At 37.6% G+C, this 22,581-nt stretch overlaps 1 protein-coding gene across 3 annotated transcripts in view; it reads right to left on the reverse strand.

The window, feature by feature from the left end:
- SUPT3H (SPT3 homolog, SAGA and STAGA complex component) overlaps positions 1-22,581 on the reverse strand; it is a 560,098-nt gene that overhangs the window by 92,993 nt on the left and 444,524 nt on the right. For all 3 annotated transcript variants that reach the window (XM_032340149.1, XM_032340151.1, XM_032340148.1), the window contains exon 11: positions 20,964-21,074. In XM_032340149.1, the coding sequence (XP_032196040.1) occupies positions 20,964-21,074 (111 nt within the window). The remainder of the gene's footprint in view (positions 1-20,963; positions 21,075-22,581) is intronic.

The following is a 22,581-nucleotide window of genomic DNA, read 5'->3' on the forward strand; positions in this document are numbered from 1 at the left end:
ATATACAAAATGTCTGCAAAATTTTGCAATTTTAACCATTTTTAAATGTATAATCCAGAGGCATTAATTACATTCACAATATTGTGCCACTATCTTTCCAAAAAAATTTTAAGCTTTTTGAACAAATGCTCTGTACCTGTTAAACAATAATTCTCCCTCTTCCCTGCCCCTGGAAACTTCTTACTTGCTGTCTCTCTGAATTTGGCTGTTCCCAATATTTCACATAAGTGAAGCCATACGGTATTTGTCCTTTTGTGACTGGTTCATTTCACGTAGCATGTTGTCTTCAAGGTTCATTCGCACTGCAGCGTGGTGGAACTTCATTCCTTTATTTAGCTGAATAACCGTCCGCTGTATGTGTAGACCACATTTTGTTTATCAGTTCATTAGCCCTTGACTTTTGGTGAAGGCACAGTGTGGAGAAGTGGGGTCTGAGTGGTGTTTGATATAATAGGGTCCCTGTACAGCGTGGGGTGTAGGACAGGAGTCCTTCCTACGAGGTCTAGGAGAGTGCTGCTGCCTCACAGAATTCACTGCTGGAGATTCTCCATTACTCCAGCCGTTGTGTTTCCCTCTGTCTCTGAATTCCTGAAGCACGCGCAGTCGGTGAACTTTAACATTTACCTCTGGTGAGCTCCTCTTGCCCTCCCCACAATTAAACTCCGAGTTCCCTTTCTGTCTTCAGGTGTCGTGTTGGTGGTTCCAGGGAAGGAAACGAGGAGTGGTGACTGTGCCAGGTGGTGGGGGGCTCAGGAACATTCAGTTTTCCTTTCTCTCCTTTCCAGTGTCTCACCTGGCACTAACCACATGCCAGGAATTCAAAATGACTGCTGATTAATTATTTGGAAAATGACTTCATCCCAACAAAATAAATGAAATGCTCATGACCTTTGTTCTTCCTTGCCCATCAGGGGAATGGACTTCCTTGGCCAGTGAGAAGAAGTGAACCATACCAGCCCTCAGGAACAAGAGAGAGGCTTCAGAGAATTTGGTTTCCTGAAGGTACATGGGGCAGGGGCTTTCTTCTCTTTTTCTTTCCCTTTCCTTATTTCCATCTGCCTACGGAGCAGAATCACCATCCTTCCAGCTGACACTGTACATCAGGACACATGTCTGGGCACTAACTTCCCTTTGTCACCCTTCTGAGAATTCTTCTGTGTTTTCCCATGGAAAGCAGAATCAGCGTCTCTATGATGTCTGCTTGACTTCTCTTACAGCTAGAAAACATGTAAAGCCCAATCTTCAAACTGTAGCTGTCCAGTGACTTTACTTGGCCATACAGCACAGAATACGCTATGTTGGGAAGGTACTTCTTTAATGAAGCGAGAGAGGAGCTCCTCATTAAGAATGAGGACAACTACCATCTGTGTGGGGACCTGATATACGTATTTCATGGCAGTGTGTGAAAGCTGTCAGCTAAGAAGAAAACAGGTCTTCTAAATTTGAAAACAAGACATCTAAACTCTTCCTCACTGATGGCCAGGCATAAAAACGTGTCTGAAACGGCACAGGAGCACACCACTAAGAAAGAGACTTCTGTCAGAAAAACTCTTTTGTGTTTATGAGAACACATAAACATCTAACAGATAGACGTGTCTCGATATCCAAATAATTTTGTTATTCTGGGTTCCTCAGATCTTGTTTTCCAAGTGGTTATTTCTGGTGCCTAAAAGTCTTTCTGACAAAAGTTTCAGAGTGGATTGTGGTGATTCGGTGCCACCTCTGCCACAGTGTGGTTCCATATTTATAACTGCTATCATTTCAAAACACCTATTAACTATCAACTTTGGTCCTCACTGAACGTTTTCAGTTTGTTAGCTCGTAAAACAGCCACACTGACTGGAACCTGACTTCATCGGGTACCGTCACAAACAATAATTTTCTATAACAAGGCTACTTCCAGAGCCCAAGAGTTGGATATTGCTCTCCTGGATAAAACAAAAACAAGAACAAAAACATACGCCATAATAACTTGCTATCAAGAGGAATTATGAAAACATGATGGTTTCTGTGATAAAGTAAAACTGTGTGGATTCAATATTTTGTAAATACTATCTAATTTCCTAAATACCACTCTGCAAAATGATCCAACAGTGATCAAGACAGATCAGCTCTGGAGCCTGCAGCTGATAGCAGAGTTCCTTCTACCGAGTGAGTATGTGGAGCTTCGTTCTCGGTGCTGAAATGCTGAGTGTAAACAAAGGTCAATCAAAGCAACAGATGCATGTTAGCTCCAATTATGGTTTCAGTATGACGCTGGGAGTGGAAATTCATACTTTTCCCAATATGCTAAGATTCTACAGTATGTTTGGTACAGAACTCCACACTGAACATACTCACTTTAGAACAGATACTGCTCATGAGGTGGCTTGGGCATTATTCAGCCTTAGATTATAGAGGAATCAATGATAAATGCTGGTTGGTAATACTTAACCAGCCCATCATTCCTTTTTGCCACCCTGCAGTGATCTATAAGTTGTTTAATTACAGGAGTGGAGGGTCCATTTACATAGGGCACACCAAGTTTAGGGGACCTAAAACTGATCAAGGAGATTAAAAGTGGAAACTTTGTCCATTGTTAAGTTGTTCTCTCTTAAAGATCATCATCTGTCCATCTGATCAACCACTCATCCACTTTTATGTTGAACTCCAAATAAGCGAAACAAATAAAACACAAAACAAACCAAAACAAACAAAAAACACTGTACTTTGTTGAGGGAGATGCTAAGATGGTTAAACATGGGTCTCACTGCTCTACCTGATGATAGGCCCTCATTAGGTTTGGATCAGACCAGGAAATACAAAGTATCTTAGAGGAAGTGGGTCAAAGTTCAGGACTTGATTCAAAATGAAAACACAGTTCTGAGAAAAGTCAAGGAAGTAAGAAAAGATGGGATCTGGACTCCCACAATGCCCTACATCTCCAGGAACTCCTTGGGCCTACATTTACCTGTTTCTTTCTTAGAAAAAAAAGGAATTTTTCCTCTAGACTTTTCCTCAAAAGAAGTATGGGCGTTCCGAAGCTATCTCAAGATTAAAGTGGAGACAGTGACAAAATTTTCCCAAGAAGTATGTAAGAAATACTGTTACTAAAATTAGGAAGGGCCTCAGAGAGTTCATTCATATGACATTGTAATATTTTTCTTTCCACTGAGGAGAAATAAAGAAAAGCATTCAATTTAGGTTGGAAGAAAAATGTTTAACTATGGGATGGTGGAATAACCTGAGACTAGAGATGTCAAGTTAAATTCTTAGGAGATTTTTGGAAACAATAAATTCTCATTTGCCTTGAATAACTGAAGTAAGATCCTGCTCAAATGGACTAAGAGAATGGACCAAAGTTCATACTTTGAGCACCTTAAGGTATCATTACCAAACAATTTTGTTGAATTATGGATCCTTTTACCTAGATATTTGAAATATTACATTTTCTCATGTGTATAAAATAAAAGGACAATGACTGTCCACTAACAGAAGTTTAGGAATCGTTAAAAGTTGGAGTAGGAAATGTTTGTGGGGAAGGGTCTTTCCCTGACCCACGAGTTGGGAACTTATAATTAAAGTCCATCTGCAATGTACTACATCTTTCATTCTTTCCTTTCAACCTAAAGCTTCCAACTTCTCTTAACTCCCATTCCTGGAAAAGCTTTTGGCAGTTACTTTTGCAACCGACAATTTCTGTGGCTTTTCATCTTTTCACCCTATACTCTTTTGGCATCTAAGCCTCACTGCCCATATGTGGTCAGTAGTGCCACCACCACCGGAAGTAAAGCAGTCCTCAGCTTGGGCCTGTTTGCCCACACAAAGGCAGAAATGTGTGGCAGGAAAGGAGTCTATCATTCATAAATCTCAAGATACTGCGAAACTATAAAGTTATGCATTTATACATGTGGAAGTGGAAACAGAGACATTAAGGGATTCTCTGAGGGCTACAAAGATGGTCAATCAGTGTTTGGGTTTCCATCTCACACTGAGAGGTCAGGTTGAGACTCCTTTTCCAAGGAGTCTTAGTAAACTGGCCGCCTTCTTTACTTTTGAATTCTACTAGGATAGTAATGATTTTAAAAGAAAGCATTCTTTGCATTTTTTGGAGTATCTTTATATTTTAGCACCGTGCTAGGAGCTTTCAAGTGTTTTTAATAAATACTTACTAAAAATCGTTAATTTTTAGAAGTGATTAAAATGTAGCTCAGACATGTCATCGGACTCAAAACTTTTGAAAAGCCATCAAAGATGGTAGAATGTTAAATGATGCTCTACAGCAAACAGTATCAGTGAAATTTTTGGTTCATTAAAGACAATCTTTTATTTATTCAGGATATTAGCAATATATTAATAATAAATAAATTATTATTTATTCAGGATGCTAACAATGGTACCACCTTCTGGGGTGCTGTAATGATTAAATGATACACATTTAAAACCCTTAGAAATCTTTTTAAAAGGGACCCTATATATGGGTGTGTTTGCATGTACACACACATACAAGTACACACACACGTTATAACTATCTAAAAGATTCTATATGTGTGTGTGTATTATTTTCTCTTTTTAATAAAAGTGCCAACTTAATGCAAATACTGTGCCCACATCTCTGATGCTGACTTTCTCTAACAACAGCAGTCTTACCTGTAATGCTTCCCTGAAAAGCACGTCAGTACCATGACTGTCAACCATTCGAATATGACCGACACATTCCTGAGACACCTTCCACCTCGATGCAACACAGGGAGTTCCAAATCAATTTTGAGGAGTATCAATGAAGTCTGTTGGGATATATACTTTCAGGCTTAGTGGGACCACAGCCAAGCAGTCCAGAAGTTCTTTCCTTTGCTTATAATAGTGTGTGAACTATGATACTGAGATCTGTATGATCATAAGTTGTTTTAAAGGTTTCCACACCATTGCAAGCACAATCACGAAACAGAAAAATGTTCCTCTACCACCGTACAGAATAGAAGAAGAGCAGATCTTTGCAAAGCTGAAGTGAGATATTTAGAGTGTTTAAAAACCTACTTTAAAAACTGTATCAATCATGTCATGCTCTCTGAGCACAACATTGACTTCCTCATTAGCAAATTCACTCTGAGTATTAAGGTTACCCTCGGTGGCGATAACTGGTAGCCAGTTCCACGGCCAGTGCACTCCTAGAAAAGGAGTTCAAAACGATGCATCATTTTGTCCAATGCTCTTAAAACTTAGCTCTTCAGAAATATGAAACCCCTCAAAACCACTACCACAAATAGCCCACATTTGAAATAACTACCAAGCCACCTGCTTTTCTCCAGAAAACACCATAAACCTCACAAATTAGTACAACTATGGAAAACCTACCAAGCCTCTATCTTTGTGATGAGGTTTGCTTGTTTTGTTTGAGACTCTATTTCCCCTTTTCTGAGAAATGAAAAGTCCCCACCACTGACTCTGCTCAAGACACAGATTTATTTGCAAGACAAAAAAAAGTCTCGTAGCAGAAGTGGATGCCAAAGAACACTTCTTTGTCACTTTGGTCTTGACTTGGCATCGTGTTTCAGGTGGTATTCATTTGGAACAGAGAGATCGATGACATAACATGTCCAATCTTCCCCTCTAAGTGGCTTTACTCGAAGTGGGTAAGGGCGGACAAATATAAATTCATCTGTCCATAGGCAACCAAAAACATACCAACTCATCTTGGAGTAATTTAACCAATAGGATGATTTAGAGGACAGTGCAGTGGCACCATTTTTGGAAGGTAAAAGCTTAGCAGAAGGAACATAAATCAAAGGTGACTGGCAGGTAAGGGATATATGCAGCCTTCAGCCAAACCATGTGCACACTGGCACAGATTCAATAAGATCATTTATAACATTTTCAAGGCAGGAGTACACAAAAGGGGGTCTGGTGCTAACTAAATCCACAGATAGCTTACATGCCACTGAAATAAACACTTCCAGATGCGGTGTACAAAAACCTTTCAGAGAAAGAAATGTTTTCTTTCATAAATCTGAAGGAGGGGCTCTTAGCGAGGAAGGGCTGAAAGTCTGAATTTGAGACTGGGCTGCTTACAGCCTGGAAGTGCTTGCCGAGGTGGAGAAGTGGTATGGGCAAGGCTGGGCTGCACACGATCGACCGGCCTCCACGGAGAAGCATTCTCGTGCCTTCGGCGAGTGTGCGGAAAACACGCCAACAGCGTCCCCCTCCAACAGTCCTCCAAAATCTGGTGTCTGAGTCAGTGTTGTGCTCCTTCCTTATAATTTCTTTTGGGGGTATGTGTGTGTGGTGGTAGAGACAGGTTTCACATGGAGATGAAACCGCTCATCAAAGTTTAGAAAAATGATGCTTTGCATCTCACACTAGTGCAAAGCTACTGCGGGCATGGCTTTCATGACGAAAACATTTTTGAAATCTGGTTACAGTCATCCTTCAGGAATGCGTGACTAAATTCATGAATGCTTAGAGAGTCAATTTGTTCATCAAAAAGGCATAATAATATGTGGGACTTCCTGGTCATACTCATATATAAAACACTCCCAGAAGTTCAAACAGAAAGCTAGAATTTTTTTATTATTTTGTTTTTTAATTTTTAAATATATATATTTTTAAGTTCAGGTGATCCAAGCATTGAGCTCCCCACCAATATTCCTGAGAATATTTTTGTCTGTTTTTTGCACTGACCTAAGTTATCAGTATGTCATCTTTTATTCTTTCATTCAGGGTCATGTTCTATTTATTCTTGATTCCAAATATCTCTTGAGTCTATCTTCTCTAGTGTTAATGTCATTGCCTTAGTGGAGATTTTTCTGGATTCTGGCTTATAACACCTAGTTGGCCTCTGTGCCTATTCTACTCCCCAACCCTAGTCCCTCCTCTACATCATCATGTGAGTAATTTTTCTACTGTATGGATTTGTGCATATCAACCCCTTGCTCCCAAACTTTCAAACAGCCCCTTGGTGATCGTATTAGTTGTTAAAAAGAAATCTTCCAAACAAAATCTTCCTGAGAACCCAGTGTATATTTTTATCAGAGATAAAAACTCATCTGCATTATTTAGAGAAAATGCTTTCTTCCTTGCACGACGCCTGCATGATAACCTGGGGTTTCTGCAGAGCATGGTTAGGTAAGTGTTGGCCTACATCATAAAGTCTAGCTAAACCGGCTTGGAATTCAAAGTCCTCAAACTGTCATCACCCTGCCTTTGAGGCTTCATCTCCCCTCAAGGTACTCCAGACTCGGTTCCTCACCTCTGCCTTAACAGACTGCTTTCATACATCTAGCCTCCCCTCACATCCCATTTTATTCTTGTTCTGTTCTTTCTTTCTCTCTCTCTTTCTAAAAAGATTTTACTTATATATTTGAGAGAGAGTAAGAGACAGAGCATGAGCAGGGGTGGGGGAGAAGCAGACTCTCTGCTGAGCAGAGAGTCCGATGCAGGACTCGATCCCAGGCCCCTGAGATCATGACCTGAGTTGAAGACAGAGGCTTAACTACTGAGCCACCCCAAGTGTCCCCCTGCTCTTCTTCTACCTGAATTATCTTTTCAGAATTCTTTTTTTTTAATTTTCAGCATAACAGTATTCATTATTTTTGCACCACCCCAGTGCTCCATGCAATCTGTGCCCTCTATAATACCCACCACCTGGTACCCCAACCTCCCCCCCCCTCGAAACCCTCAGATTGTTTTTCAGAGTCCATAGTCTCTCATGGTTCACCTCCCCTTCCAGTTTCCCCCAGAATTCTTAGTTATTTCCCTTAGCTCTGCTTCATAAGCTCAGTTGAAATGTTAATGGCCCCCCACAGCTTCCCTGACTTCCTCAGGCAGATAGTGCCCTCCTCCTCTATACTTGAAACACTTTACCCAAACTTCAGTTGCAACACCAGTCACATGCACATCTCCTTTCCCTTCATTACATCCATCACCTGTGTTGAGACAGCTAGTTATCTCCGAGTTCCGTACCCCCACTTCAACAGATTGCTGACACAATACTTGGGAAGTGTTTATTGAATGAATAAACAGAGATATCAGATCTGTAGGGGTCTGAGGACATGTAAGGATGTTAATACTGGTCCTTCTACTTTCAGTGGTGAGGAGTTCAACTGTACAAATACAAATTTTGCCAAACGGACTGTTCAACTTAGTCCAAACTCAGAGGGCAAGTGCTCTCCTTTGTATGTGAAGTGTGTGGTCACCCTGGCAGCAAGGCACGTGCTCTGAACTGGTTTTCCAGCAATGGTGGGTGACAGATGGACTTGTAGTGGTACAGAGTCTTGCCTTACCTCCTTATTCTTTTTTTTTTGTTTTTTTTAAATTCAACCATTTGTGAGCTGGTTGTGTGTGTGAAAGATATTGCTTGCCATTGAAAACTGAGGGCAGTTTACCCACATAAGGATCAACCCCTATTACTGTTTTCTTCAGACAGTGACTCAGAGAAAAGCACATGGTAGAGCCCAGGCTAGTTTTCCTTTCAAGAGAAAGACTTTCAAGAGAAGACTCCCCTCTCTCTCTCTCTCTCGTACATTGTAGGCTTGCTTGGATGAGAAGTGCTTGTCAGCTATAACTTACATATTGGGCTCTTACCTAATTAGTCTAAAATATAGGAATAGGTGTTTTAGGTTAGATCAGGAATGAAGAATTAAATCAGAGCCAGAAATGTAGTTTCTAACTTCTCTACTAGAAACTATAAAATCTGCACAAGTGTTTGAATTGGAATTGACAGGAACCTGTAGGCCAGGTTGTGAACTTCTGGAGCCGGAGAGTCAACTAAAATCCTCCCTCCCTGGTATTTCCATCAGGGGCACAGCTGCCCAACTGTCACCTTGAATGCACCTGGGCAAATTCAGAGCCCGACACTGGACTCTGCCCTCGTGACCTCTGCCAACTAATCAGCCAAAATATTTCCAGATCTGGAGAGCCTACTCCACATTTTGGGTATATGCCCAGAACTGCAAGTGCACTCCAGTCAGGTGGGAGAGCCTATCCAGGTGCCAGGGCAAGAATTAACATCTGACTGACATATGGGCCGTGAATTTTCTCTTCTCACAGCTTGGGGTCATGCAGAGGCAGTGTGTGGGGGTGGAATATTTGATCTGTGCATACATAGCCTAGGGGATTTGGTTTAAATCAAATCATAATTAAAACACCAGTCAGGAAAACAAGGCGTAATTATTTTTTTTCCTGCATATTTTTCCTACCTTGGATATAGCCTTAAATACACGTTGGGTACAATAAAAGCTAGGTATCCATTTCATTTTGGGAAGGTGTAAATTTTCCACTTAAAACAATCCACTTATTATGTTGTGGGATTAACTCGGCAACTGCATCAGTAAATTAAGTGACAGTTCAATGATTATATTTGTAAGACTAAAGTACGTAACACTATTTAAGAAATCAAGAAAAAGTAAATCATCTCCAGTTCAACAGGCTCTCATCATGGCTGTGGGAGGAGATTTTTGACACACTATCAATAAAACAGTACACAAATGTTTCACTTAAACAAAACACACTTATGAATGTTAGATGTTTCTGGCAATGGTCAATAAGCAATGTATTTTAATAAAACCAGTGTGCTCCTTTCTAATATTCATCCAATCAGATATAAAATATTCACTGAAAATTTAAATAGTATTTTTGCTAGGTGAATGTAAACAACTTAATTTACTGGAGCTGTATGTCTAACTCAATATATATAATTTTCGTATTTATTCACAGACTTAAAAGAAGATTCTTGCCATTTTTAGAGTATAATTTTTAAGTTTAGAAATATGTCAGCTGAGGTTCTTTCCTCCCAACTAATCCTTTTGCTGCTTTCATGAATATATGAGTTAAAAGAATCCATGATTTTTTTTTTTTTTTAAAGAAAGAATAATTTCCTTCTGGGAGTCACTCTAAATATTTTCCCACACTCTCTCCATTCAGAAGACTGCAAAACCTTAAAAACTACAGTAACACAGTCAAATCTCAAGATCTCATCCTTTTAGAATATTCTACTCAAGAAGTTTCTCTTTGTTGTCAATCACTGCTCTTTCCTTGCAGTCATGTTTGAATTTTTCCTCTATTATTCAAAATACAGCCTGCCTTTTACAATAAATAGAGATATGTTAACATCTTGAACTACTTCAATATTTAAAAATCTTTGAAGGACACAACGTTGGAGAAAATACACAGGGCTGGTTAGGGCTCTCACCTTTCATTTCTATTTTGAATATGGCCTCCATTAGGGAATACAGGTTTTCGCCTTTTCACGCTGTGTTCCTGAAAACTCTAGGAATTTTTGAAGGATTTTCAGGGGCCTCCTGATGTTTGATTTGAACATCCATTTACAATTTCTGTGCTATTCAGAATAAAGGTTCTGTCATCTCATGTTTTATATTTAAACTTCTTATAAATGTTTTGTTGATGAGCAAGTTATGTCTTCAAATTTGTGTTTTGTTACTTTATTTTTTGATATTTAAAGTAGACCAGATAAATATTCTCTATACAGCTGTGGAAGTTTGAGTACATCACTTTAGCATCTATACTACATGCCAACCCAAATTTGAGGTCTTTACTACTAACATAGAAGTGAAGGCGGAAAAAAGCAAAATGTGTTTGAATAATAGCTATTTACTAGAGACAACCTAGTTGTTAATGACAGCAGAATTTTCAAATTGGAACTGGATAAGTTCTTACAAACAAATTCGCTGGCTGCCCCAACTTGAGATATTGCTGTAGATGGAGGGGTTCAAATGAGAGAAGATCTTGCTTTCCTTCTCCCCCCTTTCTGTCTGATAATTAAGGAAAATTAACTGAACAGCTTTTACATAATGGGGCGGTGCCGCCTCTATCTGGCAATACAAAATTATGATGCTATGCTTATATAGCAGAGACAGTTTCATTAATGAAGTTCACCAAATTTGGATTCAATGGGCAAAGCAAAATAAATTGGGCCCTGAAACTTATTAAGTAAATATCTGTCAGAGAAGGGATGTCAGGTGACTGAGATTTTCTTTATGACATTGACTTGCTTATCATATTTTAAGAAACCTTAAAAAATATTTTCCAGAAATCCATGAAGAAGTACCCTGGATTAGAAATCCATATTTTAATTTTTAACATTACCAGTTTAAAAATGTGAGCATTTGTTAGGTATTATTAGTGAAACAACTTTTAAACAAAAAATTCTAACTATTTTTCTTTTGGGCCAAGACTATTGCAGGTCTGTTTAGAACATTAGTTAAAAAAAAAAAAAACCAAAAAAAAAACAACATATTAGTAAAAACTGATATATATTTGTGAATCAAAACTTCTCAATACTGAATAAATAAAAGAAAATATAGACACTGTGATGGATATATTACAATGTCACCTGCAACTTCATTTTTGAAACAGCTTGACTTTTCTTTCTTTTTTTTTTTTTTTAAAGATTTTTATTTATTTATTTGACACAGATCACAAGTAGAGCAGCAGACAGAGAGAGAGGGGAAAGCAGGCTCCCTGCTGAGCAGAGAGCCCGATGTGAGGTTCGATCCCAGGACCCTGAGACCATGGCCTGAGCCAAAGGCAGAGGCTTTAATCCACTGAGCCACCCAGGCACCCCATACCTTGACTTTTCTTAATGAATGAGATTTTGAGTGGATCTTCTAGATATAACACACAGATTTTTTGAACTATCTTATGAAGAAACCCTTTTCTAGTGGAACATGTTTTAACACCTCTTGGAACACTTGCCTTTGACACAATGCAGTTTAGAAAATATGATCTCGTGTTTCCAGGCTAAGACTACTTAAAGAGTTAAGAACAGAGACCATTCTGCAAAGAGGAAGTTTAATGAGTAGAATGAGTGAGACTTCACTGAAGCCCATGGTCCCAGGGAACCACAAAATATTCCTGTCCACAGATAGAGCTCTGGGACTTACTATGTAACTTTAAGCTAGCTACTTAATTTTTCTCTAAATCTCAGTTTTCATACCTAGAAAGTGGGGATAATTAATACTCATCTTGCTGTGTTGTGAGGATAAATAACATAATGGAAGTGAAAAGTTTCTTCTAAAATAGTACGTAAATTATTATTTGATCAACCAACACTCATTTCAGATTTTAATGATCTTCCAAACTCTTCCAACTTCTTTATTTCTAAATTTCAAACATTCTCTCCCTAATTCTAAAATGAACACTGTGTTAGTTGAACCATAGGAAATTCCTGATATTCAACTGTTTCTCACCTAGAGAAACTGTAATTTCATGAAATTTGACATAATGAATTTCATCACTGCAATCCCCCCACCCTATTTCAAAATTAAAAACAACTACATTAAAAGTTTCACAGAATTTTCCTAGAGAACACTGACTTTAAGATTATTCTTATATGATAAATACAACATATGTTAATTTATTTCTGAGAATCTGTAGCCCACAACCATAAAATGGTATGTGCCTCCAATCTAGAAGGATAGATTTAGTACTTCCAAAAAATTTATTGAGAAGATTTTTGCTTCCAGTCAAAAACACAAATATTTAAGAATTCTTACCTGATTTATCTTTGGTATTTATTTTAGAAAATTATTCTAATATTTTGTGACATTTCATTTTCCAGGTTGAACAAATAAAATGCCAGCAAATCTAACGTAATTATGACGTAAGAATTTTTGATGAATGTGAAAGTCTAGATCAAAACAGTCAAAGCAATCCGCTATACTGCTTTTGTTTTTAAAAGCTTAATGTGAGGCATTCCTAAAGGAAATATCACATTTTTGATACCTCTGTGTCTACTTTCAACAGTCCTCAAGAACCAAAGATATGAGAGGATCCCTAGCATCCATAACAGATCTCTCCGCATCAAAGTCAATGGCCAGAGTGGAAGAGCAGTCAATGGAGAGTAAGGAGGCCAGGTTCCAGGGTCAGCCCTCTTGCTCCCTCGCAAGGGGCCTCTGGGTACACTGTGAAGTTTCTCTGATGCTGAGGCTCACTGGCTTTTGCAAATCTCAGCTGGATTTAAAATACTGTGATTCTGTCTGAGAATTTAAGGCAGCTAATGGACACTGAAGCATGACTCGCTTCTAAGGATTTGCTGAAGGTATTTTATAGGTTAATGACCATGCTTAAAAAAAACCAACTTTACTGTCTCCCTATTCTAGTGCAATAGAAAATCACCTAATAACAAGCAACCTCAGAGGGTTAACATGTTTTTCTAGGCAAAAATTATTCAGGAGGAGCTAAAATAGATTTGGGCATTACACGCTGGATTATGTCATCTCACCCAATGAACACAGTTTCCTTTTTCTGGCTTTCAAAATTATACACCTGATTTTATATCAGCCATTTAGAGCACTTGCCATAGAGAGCTGGATGGTGCTTCAGAGTAAGTAGACGATGGGCACCGCTCACTGCTTGTGAACAGCAAGGATCTGGATAAAACACATGTCTGACCTTCTTCTGCATGATAAACAATCAGTATACTGGGTAACTCTTTGGAGTATTATTTTCCCTAAAAAACACTTCATTCACAAAAATTTTAAATGCTTTTTCCTTCTAAACATGCACAAGGAAATTCTAAGATTTTAAAAAAACCATTACCAAAAGCATTTTAATTTTTAGGCTGAGAAAAGAAAGTATTCTTCAAACAATTAAATATCAATTTCTGATAGGACAATTCATTTAAAGCTTTTGCTATACCTTTTATTGGGATGTGCTGATATCCTTCTTAAAGTAAGTTTTATTTGCCCTTCACTATTGTATATTTTCTTAATTTTCTAACATACCAGCACTAATTTCAGTAAATGAAAAAAATTACTAAAGAAATGAAGAAATTGGCACCATGAAAAAAAATTTAAAAACTGAGGGATGAACAGACACGTCTCCAAAGAAGACATACAAATGGCTAATAGACACATGAAAAAATGTTCAACATCACTAGGAACATCACTAATTCAACGTCAGGGAAATACAAATCAAAACCACAATGAGATACCACCAATATCTCATTACAGCAGTCAGAATGGCAAAAATTAACAAGATAGGAAACAAGTATTGGTGAGGCTGTGGAGAAAAGGGAACTCTCTCACACTGTTGGTGGGAATGCAAGCTGGTTCAGCCACTCTGGAAGTTCCTCAAGAAGTTAAAAATAGAACTACCCTACAACCCAGCCAACTGTACTACTAGGTATTTACCCCAAAGATACAGATGTAGTGAAAGGAAGGGGCATGTGCACCCCAGTGTTCATAGCAGCAATGTCCACAATAGCCAAACTGTAGAAGGGCCAAGATGTCCTTCAACAGATGAATAGATAAAGAAGATGTGGTTTATATATACAATGGACTATTACTCAGCCATCAAAAAGGATGAATACCCACCATTTGCATCAATATAGATGGAACTGGAAGGTATTATAGTTAGTAAAATAAGTTAAGCAGAGAAAGGTAATTATCATATGGTTTCATTCATATGTGTAACATAGGAATAGTGTGGAAGACTACAGGGGAAGGGAGGGAAAACTGAATGGAAAGAAATCAGAGAGGGAGACAAACCATGAGAGACTCTGGACTTCAGGAAAGAAACTGAGGGTTACAGAAGGAAGGGGGTGGGGGAATGGGGTAAATGGGTGATGGGTATTAAGGAGGGCATGTGTGATGAGGAGCACTGGGTATTATATTCAACTAATGAAACACTGAACACTACATCAAAAACTAATGAGGTACTACTATATGTTAGCTAACTGATCATAATAAAAAACTAATGATGTACTACTATATGTTAGCTAACTGATCATAATAAAAAAAAAAAAGAAAGCTTCTATCAAGCAAGATCTTTCTTCATGAAGATAGAACTGCTTTCCAATGGCTGCATGGATCCATAAGGGAATTACCAGATACTGAACTCTGAGAAACATGTCTAGGTAGAAAGCAACTTTCCCCCACTGTCTTCCTTTATGAAAAAGGAAGCGTTTTTTCAAAGGATGAGAGAAAAAAAAATGAGGAAATAATTTTAAAAAATTACTACCAACTTTAAGATACTCACCAGTCTCTAAAAATTTTTTCAATAACTTACACAAATATACAATCTTACATAAGTTGAATTGGATGAAGCTTTATAAATCTGAGACCATGACATTTGTCTTTTTCTTCAGATTTCTGTTTTATAAGAGCTAGTATGCAAAATCTAGCTAGTACGCAAAAACAGAGTGACAACTATGCAATTCAGTTCTTGAGACCTTATTTTTATGGTGACAATGTGATTAATGTTCTTCAACCATTACCAATCCCCAAAGTAAAAATGAACACAGTTATTCTCAGGAATAATTATCTTTAAATGGTATTTAAATTTTAATGGTAAAAACAATTAGTCTGATAAGAAATCACATTATTTTTCAAGTTTCGGTTTCTTTTTTTCTTTTTAAAGATTTTATTTATTTGACAGACAGAGATCACAAGTAGGCCGAGAAGCAGGCAGAGGGAGAGGAGGAAGCAGGCTCCCTGCTGAGCAGAAAGCCCAATGTGGGGCTCGATCCCAGGACCCTGGGATCATGACCTGAGCTGAAGGCAGAGGCTTAAACCCACTGAGCCACCCAGGCGCCCCTCAAGTTTCGGTTTCTTTGGGCATCATGAAGTGTAGCCTCTGTGTTTTTGTGTGTGTGTTTGTGTGACTGGGTGGTGGGGGGGTGGTTTCTATTTCAGACTGTTTGTATTCCTATTTCAGACCTTTTAGAAAATATACTATAGCTACTACTACTACTACCATTGCTATTTCCACTATTATTAGTATAATTTATTAAGAGCTTATCACATGTCACCCAAAAAACATATTATCCAGGTAAGAAATGGGCAGAAGACATGAACAAACATTTTTCCAAAGAAGATATCCAGATGGCCAACAGACACATGAAAAGATGCTCAACATCACTCATCATTAGGGAAATACAAATCAAAACCTCAATGAGATACTACGTCATATAGGTCAGAATGGCTAAATTCAACACCACAGGAAACAGCAGATGTTGGTAAGGATGCAGAGAAACAGGAACCTTCTTACACTGATGGTGGGAATGCAAACTGGTGCAGCTACTCTGGAAAACATTATGGAGATTCCTCAAAAAGTTAAAAACAGAGCTACCCTATGACACAGCAGTTGTACTACTAGGTCTTTACCCAAAATACAAAAATACTGATTCCAATGGACACATGCACCATGATGTTTACATCATCAGTAACAGCCAAATTATGAAAAAAGCCCAAATATTCATCAACTGATAAATGGATAAAGATGTGGCACGCGCACGCACACACACACTGGAGTATTATGCAGCCATCAAAACCCCTCAGAATCTGACCATTTGCAACAACTTGCATAGCACTAGAGTGAATTATTATCCTAAGTGAACCAAGTCAGTCAGAGAAAGACAAATAGGATAATTATCATGTAATTCCATTCACAGATAGAATTTAAGAAACAAAACAGATGAACTTGGCGGCGGGGGGTAGGGGGAAGAAAAGGAGAGGCAAACCAGGAAATAGACTGTTAACGATAGAGAACAAACAGGGCTGCTGGAGGGCGGGGGGCTGGGTTAAATGGGTGATGGGAATTAAGGAGGGCACTTGTTGGGATGAGCACTGGGTGTTGTATTTAAGTGATAAATCACTAAATTCTATTCCTAAAACCAGTATTACACTCTGTGTTAACTAACTAGAATTTAAATAAAAGTTTGAAACAAAAACAAGCAAAAAGAGCTTATCGCACATCAAGTTCACAGTACTCCTTAAATTCTATTATTATTACATGTTTTACAGATGAAACTGAACCATAGAGAGCTTAAGAAACTTCCTTAATGCTACTTAGCTAGCAGGTGGCAGAGGTGGGATCTAAACCACGGCTCTAGGAACAGCAGTCAATCACTACCTGATATAACTTCTGTAAATACCAGCTACTCTGAGTGCAAGGACAACATAAGATGACGAGCATCAAAGTCACTTAGGACATCTGAGGATGCATACATACTGTAAAGTAATGACTACAAATCACACTTTCTGACATGATTTTCAGAGTTATAGGAAAAATAGGCAAAAACTAAGATTAGTTTTTAAAACTGTTCTTTACTATGTGTACACAGAAAGTCAGGTATATTGGGGTGGGGACAGCTGGAAAAATGTATTGAGGGAGCATATTCTGGAGCTGGGAGTTTTAGCCTTGGTTCCATCAATTAGTCTAATTAATAATTTAATGTCAGAAAAATTATTTCAATCCTTTAGGTATGATATTTTCTCTGACCTTCTGCATAGAACTGAGAATGAATGAGAACAGGGAAAAGAAAGCAGTCACCAGCACTGTGAATTGTGGAAGACTGATGAATCACAGACCTCTACCCCCAAAACAAATAATACATTATATGTTAGTAAAAAAATTAATTAATTATTTTTTTTTTTAAAAAAAAGAAAGCAATCACCAACTAAAACCAATAAGCTAAACACAGTACTGCTCTAACAGGGTGAGTGGAGATGGTGGTTTACAAGTGTCTCCACCACTCGCACGTCCTCACAGCCAGGCTGTTTCAGCTCTCCGCCCCCTTCCTCTCTGTGCCAGCACCTGTGCTCTTCTTCCTCACCTCCACCTAAGAGGGCTTCAATCATTCTTTTCTTCTATCATTCCAACTAATAACCAAGGTGAAGAACTCATAATTCTTTATGCAGTGAACTGCAGTTCTGAAATAGATCAAGCTGGGATTTTGTACAAAATTATATCAACAGTCATAATATGGTGGAAGACAGGAGGATGACTCACTTTAGCAGATTTTTACTGCTCTATTGTTGAAATTGGAATTAAATTTCTGTGTAACCTATTGGTTGTTACTTTAATTCTCTAAATCAATTTCCAATTACTGGGAATTTCTACATACGAATCAAGTTTGGATATTCTAAATTAGATATCACATATATATCTACACCAGACAAGCACTTCAGATTTGGAATGACAAGGAGCATAGACAATTTCTATGTTTCGTATACATAAACGAGTTGTTCATGAGCATTTTAGTTTACACAGGAGGTGTTATGCTGGAGGTGACTGAGCTCAGCCTTGCTGTATGAAAATTTAGGTCTCAACCTAGGCTTACTATAGAGGCAGTCAACATGCCTCCTCTCTTCTTACAAGCTGCAGCTCAAAGCCCAGGTAGCAAAGAGTCCCTAGTGCAGCATGAAGTATATCTCTGGGAGTGGGTATCAGGGAATGGGACAACAGGATTCCCCAACATCAGAAGCAACTCCTTTGAGAAAGTTGAAGGTATGTGGGAGCCATGGCAGATACAGATACACAGTCTAGGTATAATAAAATCTCTCCCAGTTTAAAGTGAATTTTTAACTAATTTAAAAGGCACATTTATGAGAGGTACACCATGAGGAATATAGTCAATGATATTATAATAGTGTCACACGGTGACAGATGGTAGCTACACTTGTGGTGAGCAGAGCGTGATACATAGGGAGGTGGAATCACTATGCTGTATGCCTTAAGCTTATGTGTGTCAACGATACTTCAATAAAAATAAAGGGCAGATTTATGTACTGTAATGTATACCATGAAACTGTATTTCCCTGATCATATTAATCATGATATAAAATAGAGTAAGCACATTCAGTCCTGCAGCCTGGACAAATTAGTATGGCCCAAGGTAATGAAGCAGACCTCTCAAGCTGGGTCCTTTCTAGGGGATGATAAACATGCAGGTGCCCCTCTCTGATGATTTTTTGTAACCACTTGCTGTGTTCTGGTAATGGTTCTATTTTTCCAGATCTATTTAAATTAAGCATTTAAAAATTGTATCATTAACTTAAAAATCATATTGGTTATATGTTTATTAGATAAAAATTAGCTTAAATTGTATCTGAACTAAGTTTAAAGTACATTTTCTGACCATATGCCACAATTTTAGATTATCAAAGCAACCTTGCACGGGTAACAGGATACCAGTTAGACATGAGGGAATGAATACACACATACACACACACACACACACACACAGACACACACACACAATGGCATCAACCAAGATGGTTAAGTGATCCATCCAGTGTAGTTAAGTATAAAAAAGGTGGAAGAATGAAGGAGCCACCACCACCTCCTTTTGAGGAAATACCAAAGACATTATGAATGGAAGATTTTCTCCTTATATTAGATACATGTTCTGTTATATAATTTTAATCCATTATTTTAGTTACCATTTTAGGTTTTTTCTCAAAACACCAGCTTCCCCTTGCTACTCTCTAACTACTTCTACATTATTATCAACACTACCTTCTTTTCCTTCTCTCTCCACTCCAATGCCTCAACCTTTTAGTTATTAGTTATTAGTTGGCTCTTAAATGTGGACTTGGTATGTTTAATCCTTTGTCAAAAGACAGCTGTTTTTAAATTCTATCAGTCATCTCCTATTTTGTAAATTTCATCTTTCTTTTGACTCATCACTAAAAGTAGTCTCACCTATCATGAAAAATAATAGAAAAAATAGAAATATAGAAAATAGAAAAATAGAAAAAATAAAACAAGAGATGCTTGATTTCATTCTGCCCTTTCAATTGTAATAATCTAAAAACACGCATGTAGAAGGATATAGTGCTTTCATCAGCAGTCCTGAAATCATGTTCTCATAAGATAGAAGACAGATTCTAAATACTAAACAAAAGTGAAAATAATACTTATCATTACAAAAAGCTTCTGAAGACATACATAAAAGGCTTCTGATACATGCTTGCTGTAACAGTGAGAATCCATACAATTAACTAATGACAATAAAGAATGGAAAGAAAGCATTCCCTTTAACTAAAAAATGGGAAAAACAGATGATCTAATGAAGAAGAAATCATGATTTCTATCAACAGGTCACAGTAAAATCCAGGAGAAAATTTCTCTCTCAGAAGAAAAGATACACTCTGTTACACTTATGTATGCATGTATGTATATATATACATACATATTGTTATATGTATATACTCTGCTTTGGTATAGTAAAGCAGAAGTGAATAAAAAGAAAGCAAACAGACAATAAATTCTGCTGTTACTCAGTCTTAAATTCAACCTCACTTTCTGAAAATCAAACCAATGCCTCATAAACAAAGACTTGGAGAAAGTTCTATTAACATGAATAAAGGTTTTTTATTTTTTTTTTTTATTTTTTATTTTTTTAAAGATTTTGTTTATTTATTTGACAGAGAGAAATCACAAGTAGATGGAGAGGCAGGCAGAGAGAGAGAGGGAAGCAGGCTCCCTGCTGAGCAGAGAGCCCGATGCGGGCCTCGATCCCAGGACCCTGAGATCATGACCTGAGCCGAAGGCAGCGGCTTAACCCACTGAGCCACCCAGGCGCCCATGAATAAAGGTTTTTTAAAAAGGGCCACAAGATGAGCACCTAATTAAAACACACACACACACACACACACACACACACAATTTCCTTAGGCTATTAAAATATAAAGTCTTTAATTCTCCATTAAAACAACAACAAGAACAACAACAACAACAAACCCTGATTATAAGCTTTAAAACCATCTGAAGATGTGAAAGAGTATCTGCATTTCAGCCTACTTCAAAGCCAGTGACGAAATCACTTCTTCTTCCAACTCAGAGTAGGTTTAGGAGCAGGACATCTGATAGAAGTGGTATTGCCAATCTAACCGATTTTAAAATATAAAGTGCTTCTAGCAATATTTGGAGACATATAATTTGACAAAAAAGTTTTATAAACCTAAGCTTTGAAAAACAGAAAATATAAGCCCCAGCAAAAAAAAAGCATAATTTGTAATTGAAAGAAAATAATATTTTGTAGAAAAAAAATTCGTCCTTCCAAAAAGAGACAAAAATGACTAACTTTTATTTCCCAAGAGAATTATGCCACTTTTATACAACAAAATTACAGCCACCACAAATTGCTTTCAACAATTCCATTGCTTCTTCATTTGACCACTTGAAAATCAAAATTCTTTCAGATTATAAATATAACTTTTTATAACTCTGTTATTACGTACTGTGAATGGGGAAAGGGGGCCAATCTTGTGGCCATAGCGTCGAACGGCCTCTCTGATGTGGCAGGGCTGGATGGCATCGCTGTGAGCCTCAACACCACAGGCCGCGGTGCTCTGCGACAGAAAAACACATAAATTGTTACTAAATCAAAAACACATAACAGAACTACAGTGTGTAAAATATGAAAATAAACTTTTATAAAATGGATGCTCCCCCCCTTCAGGATGCACGTTCCTGCTGCCGTACAAAACGTTTAAAAAAAGATTGCGTTAACAAATCAAAGATGACTTTGACGTGACCCCTTCCTAGCAGACCTACCAAATGCAATTTTTATGCCCACAATATTTCACCTAGGCCCGCACGTCAAGGTCCAGGAGAATAGAACCACTCGTGCGCAGATGAGAATTTTCATGGGGGATTGCTAACAGAACTGCAGGAAGCTGTTTTTAAAAAAAAAAAAAAAACACTTAAACATTTATTATTATAAATGTTTCTTGGGAGCTTGTTGGGCATATTTCTGAAATAACTTGAGGGTCATCAATTTTAAAATGAAAAATATGAGATTGCTATATATTTATTTATAATACTGGAGCTGTCACAGACAATCATTTTAACTTGGTTTCTAATTTTCTAGGTGTCCTCAGGGCAAAAATAAAATAAAACAAAACCTTTCTATTTTAATCTGCCTCACGTGTAAAAGGCAGGTTTGAAAGTATAAAAAGACACATGGAAGAAAAGGACTATTTGCAAAGAAAGTATGGATACCAGCTTAAGAAATGTATGTATACTATTTAAATATGATGAGACTGGGTGTTATACTGGACTAACGAATCGCTCAACATTGTACCAAAAACTTATGGTGTACTATACCTTGGCTAATTGAATTTAAATTAAAAAAAATTTAAAACCTCAATAGGAAGAAGATAGTCTCATGGCTCACTTGCAGGCTCTGGTTTCCCAAATACCTGATCCAAAGCCTATCCGTTACCAGTTCTGTCAGGTTATATAATATCTCTGCACTTCGGCTTCCTCAACTGTAAAACAGGGATAATAATTATAATTGCTTTCTACTGCAGTGGATAGCAGATGTCAGTCATTAACATTACAGAATCAAGAGAAAGAAATAGTAGTATGTGCATAACTCTTAACTGTATTCTATAAGTCAGTCATGGTCACATAATCATTACTTGTTTTTCTGATAATTACTACAATTACCAATTTCATAATTCCTTGTAGGAGTATAACTAATATGACCTTTATGGATAGTAATTTGGCAAAATCTTATCTAGTGAAAGTGTACAACCATTTGGACCCAATTTCACATCTAAGAATTTATCCTACAGATATATTACACAGTTATTAAAATTTTATATGTCTATAGGTCTATATCTATATATCTATCAGAGTCACACACACACACACACACACACACTCAGTCACTGCAGAACTCACTATATATATATACTTAGGATTGATGAACTAAATGTTCATCAATGAGAGAACACTAAAATAAAGTATGGTATATCCATTTAATGAAACAGAAACTATAGTAAGTACCAAAAAGAACAAGGGAGTTCCATATATACTCCAATGTAACTATCTCTACGATGTATGGTGTGA

Source organism: Mustela erminea, chromosome 4 (genome assembly GCF_009829155.1).
Source record: "Mustela erminea isolate mMusErm1 chromosome 4, mMusErm1.Pri, whole genome shotgun sequence".
Taxonomy (NCBI): domain Eukaryota; kingdom Metazoa; phylum Chordata; class Mammalia; order Carnivora; family Mustelidae; genus Mustela; species Mustela erminea.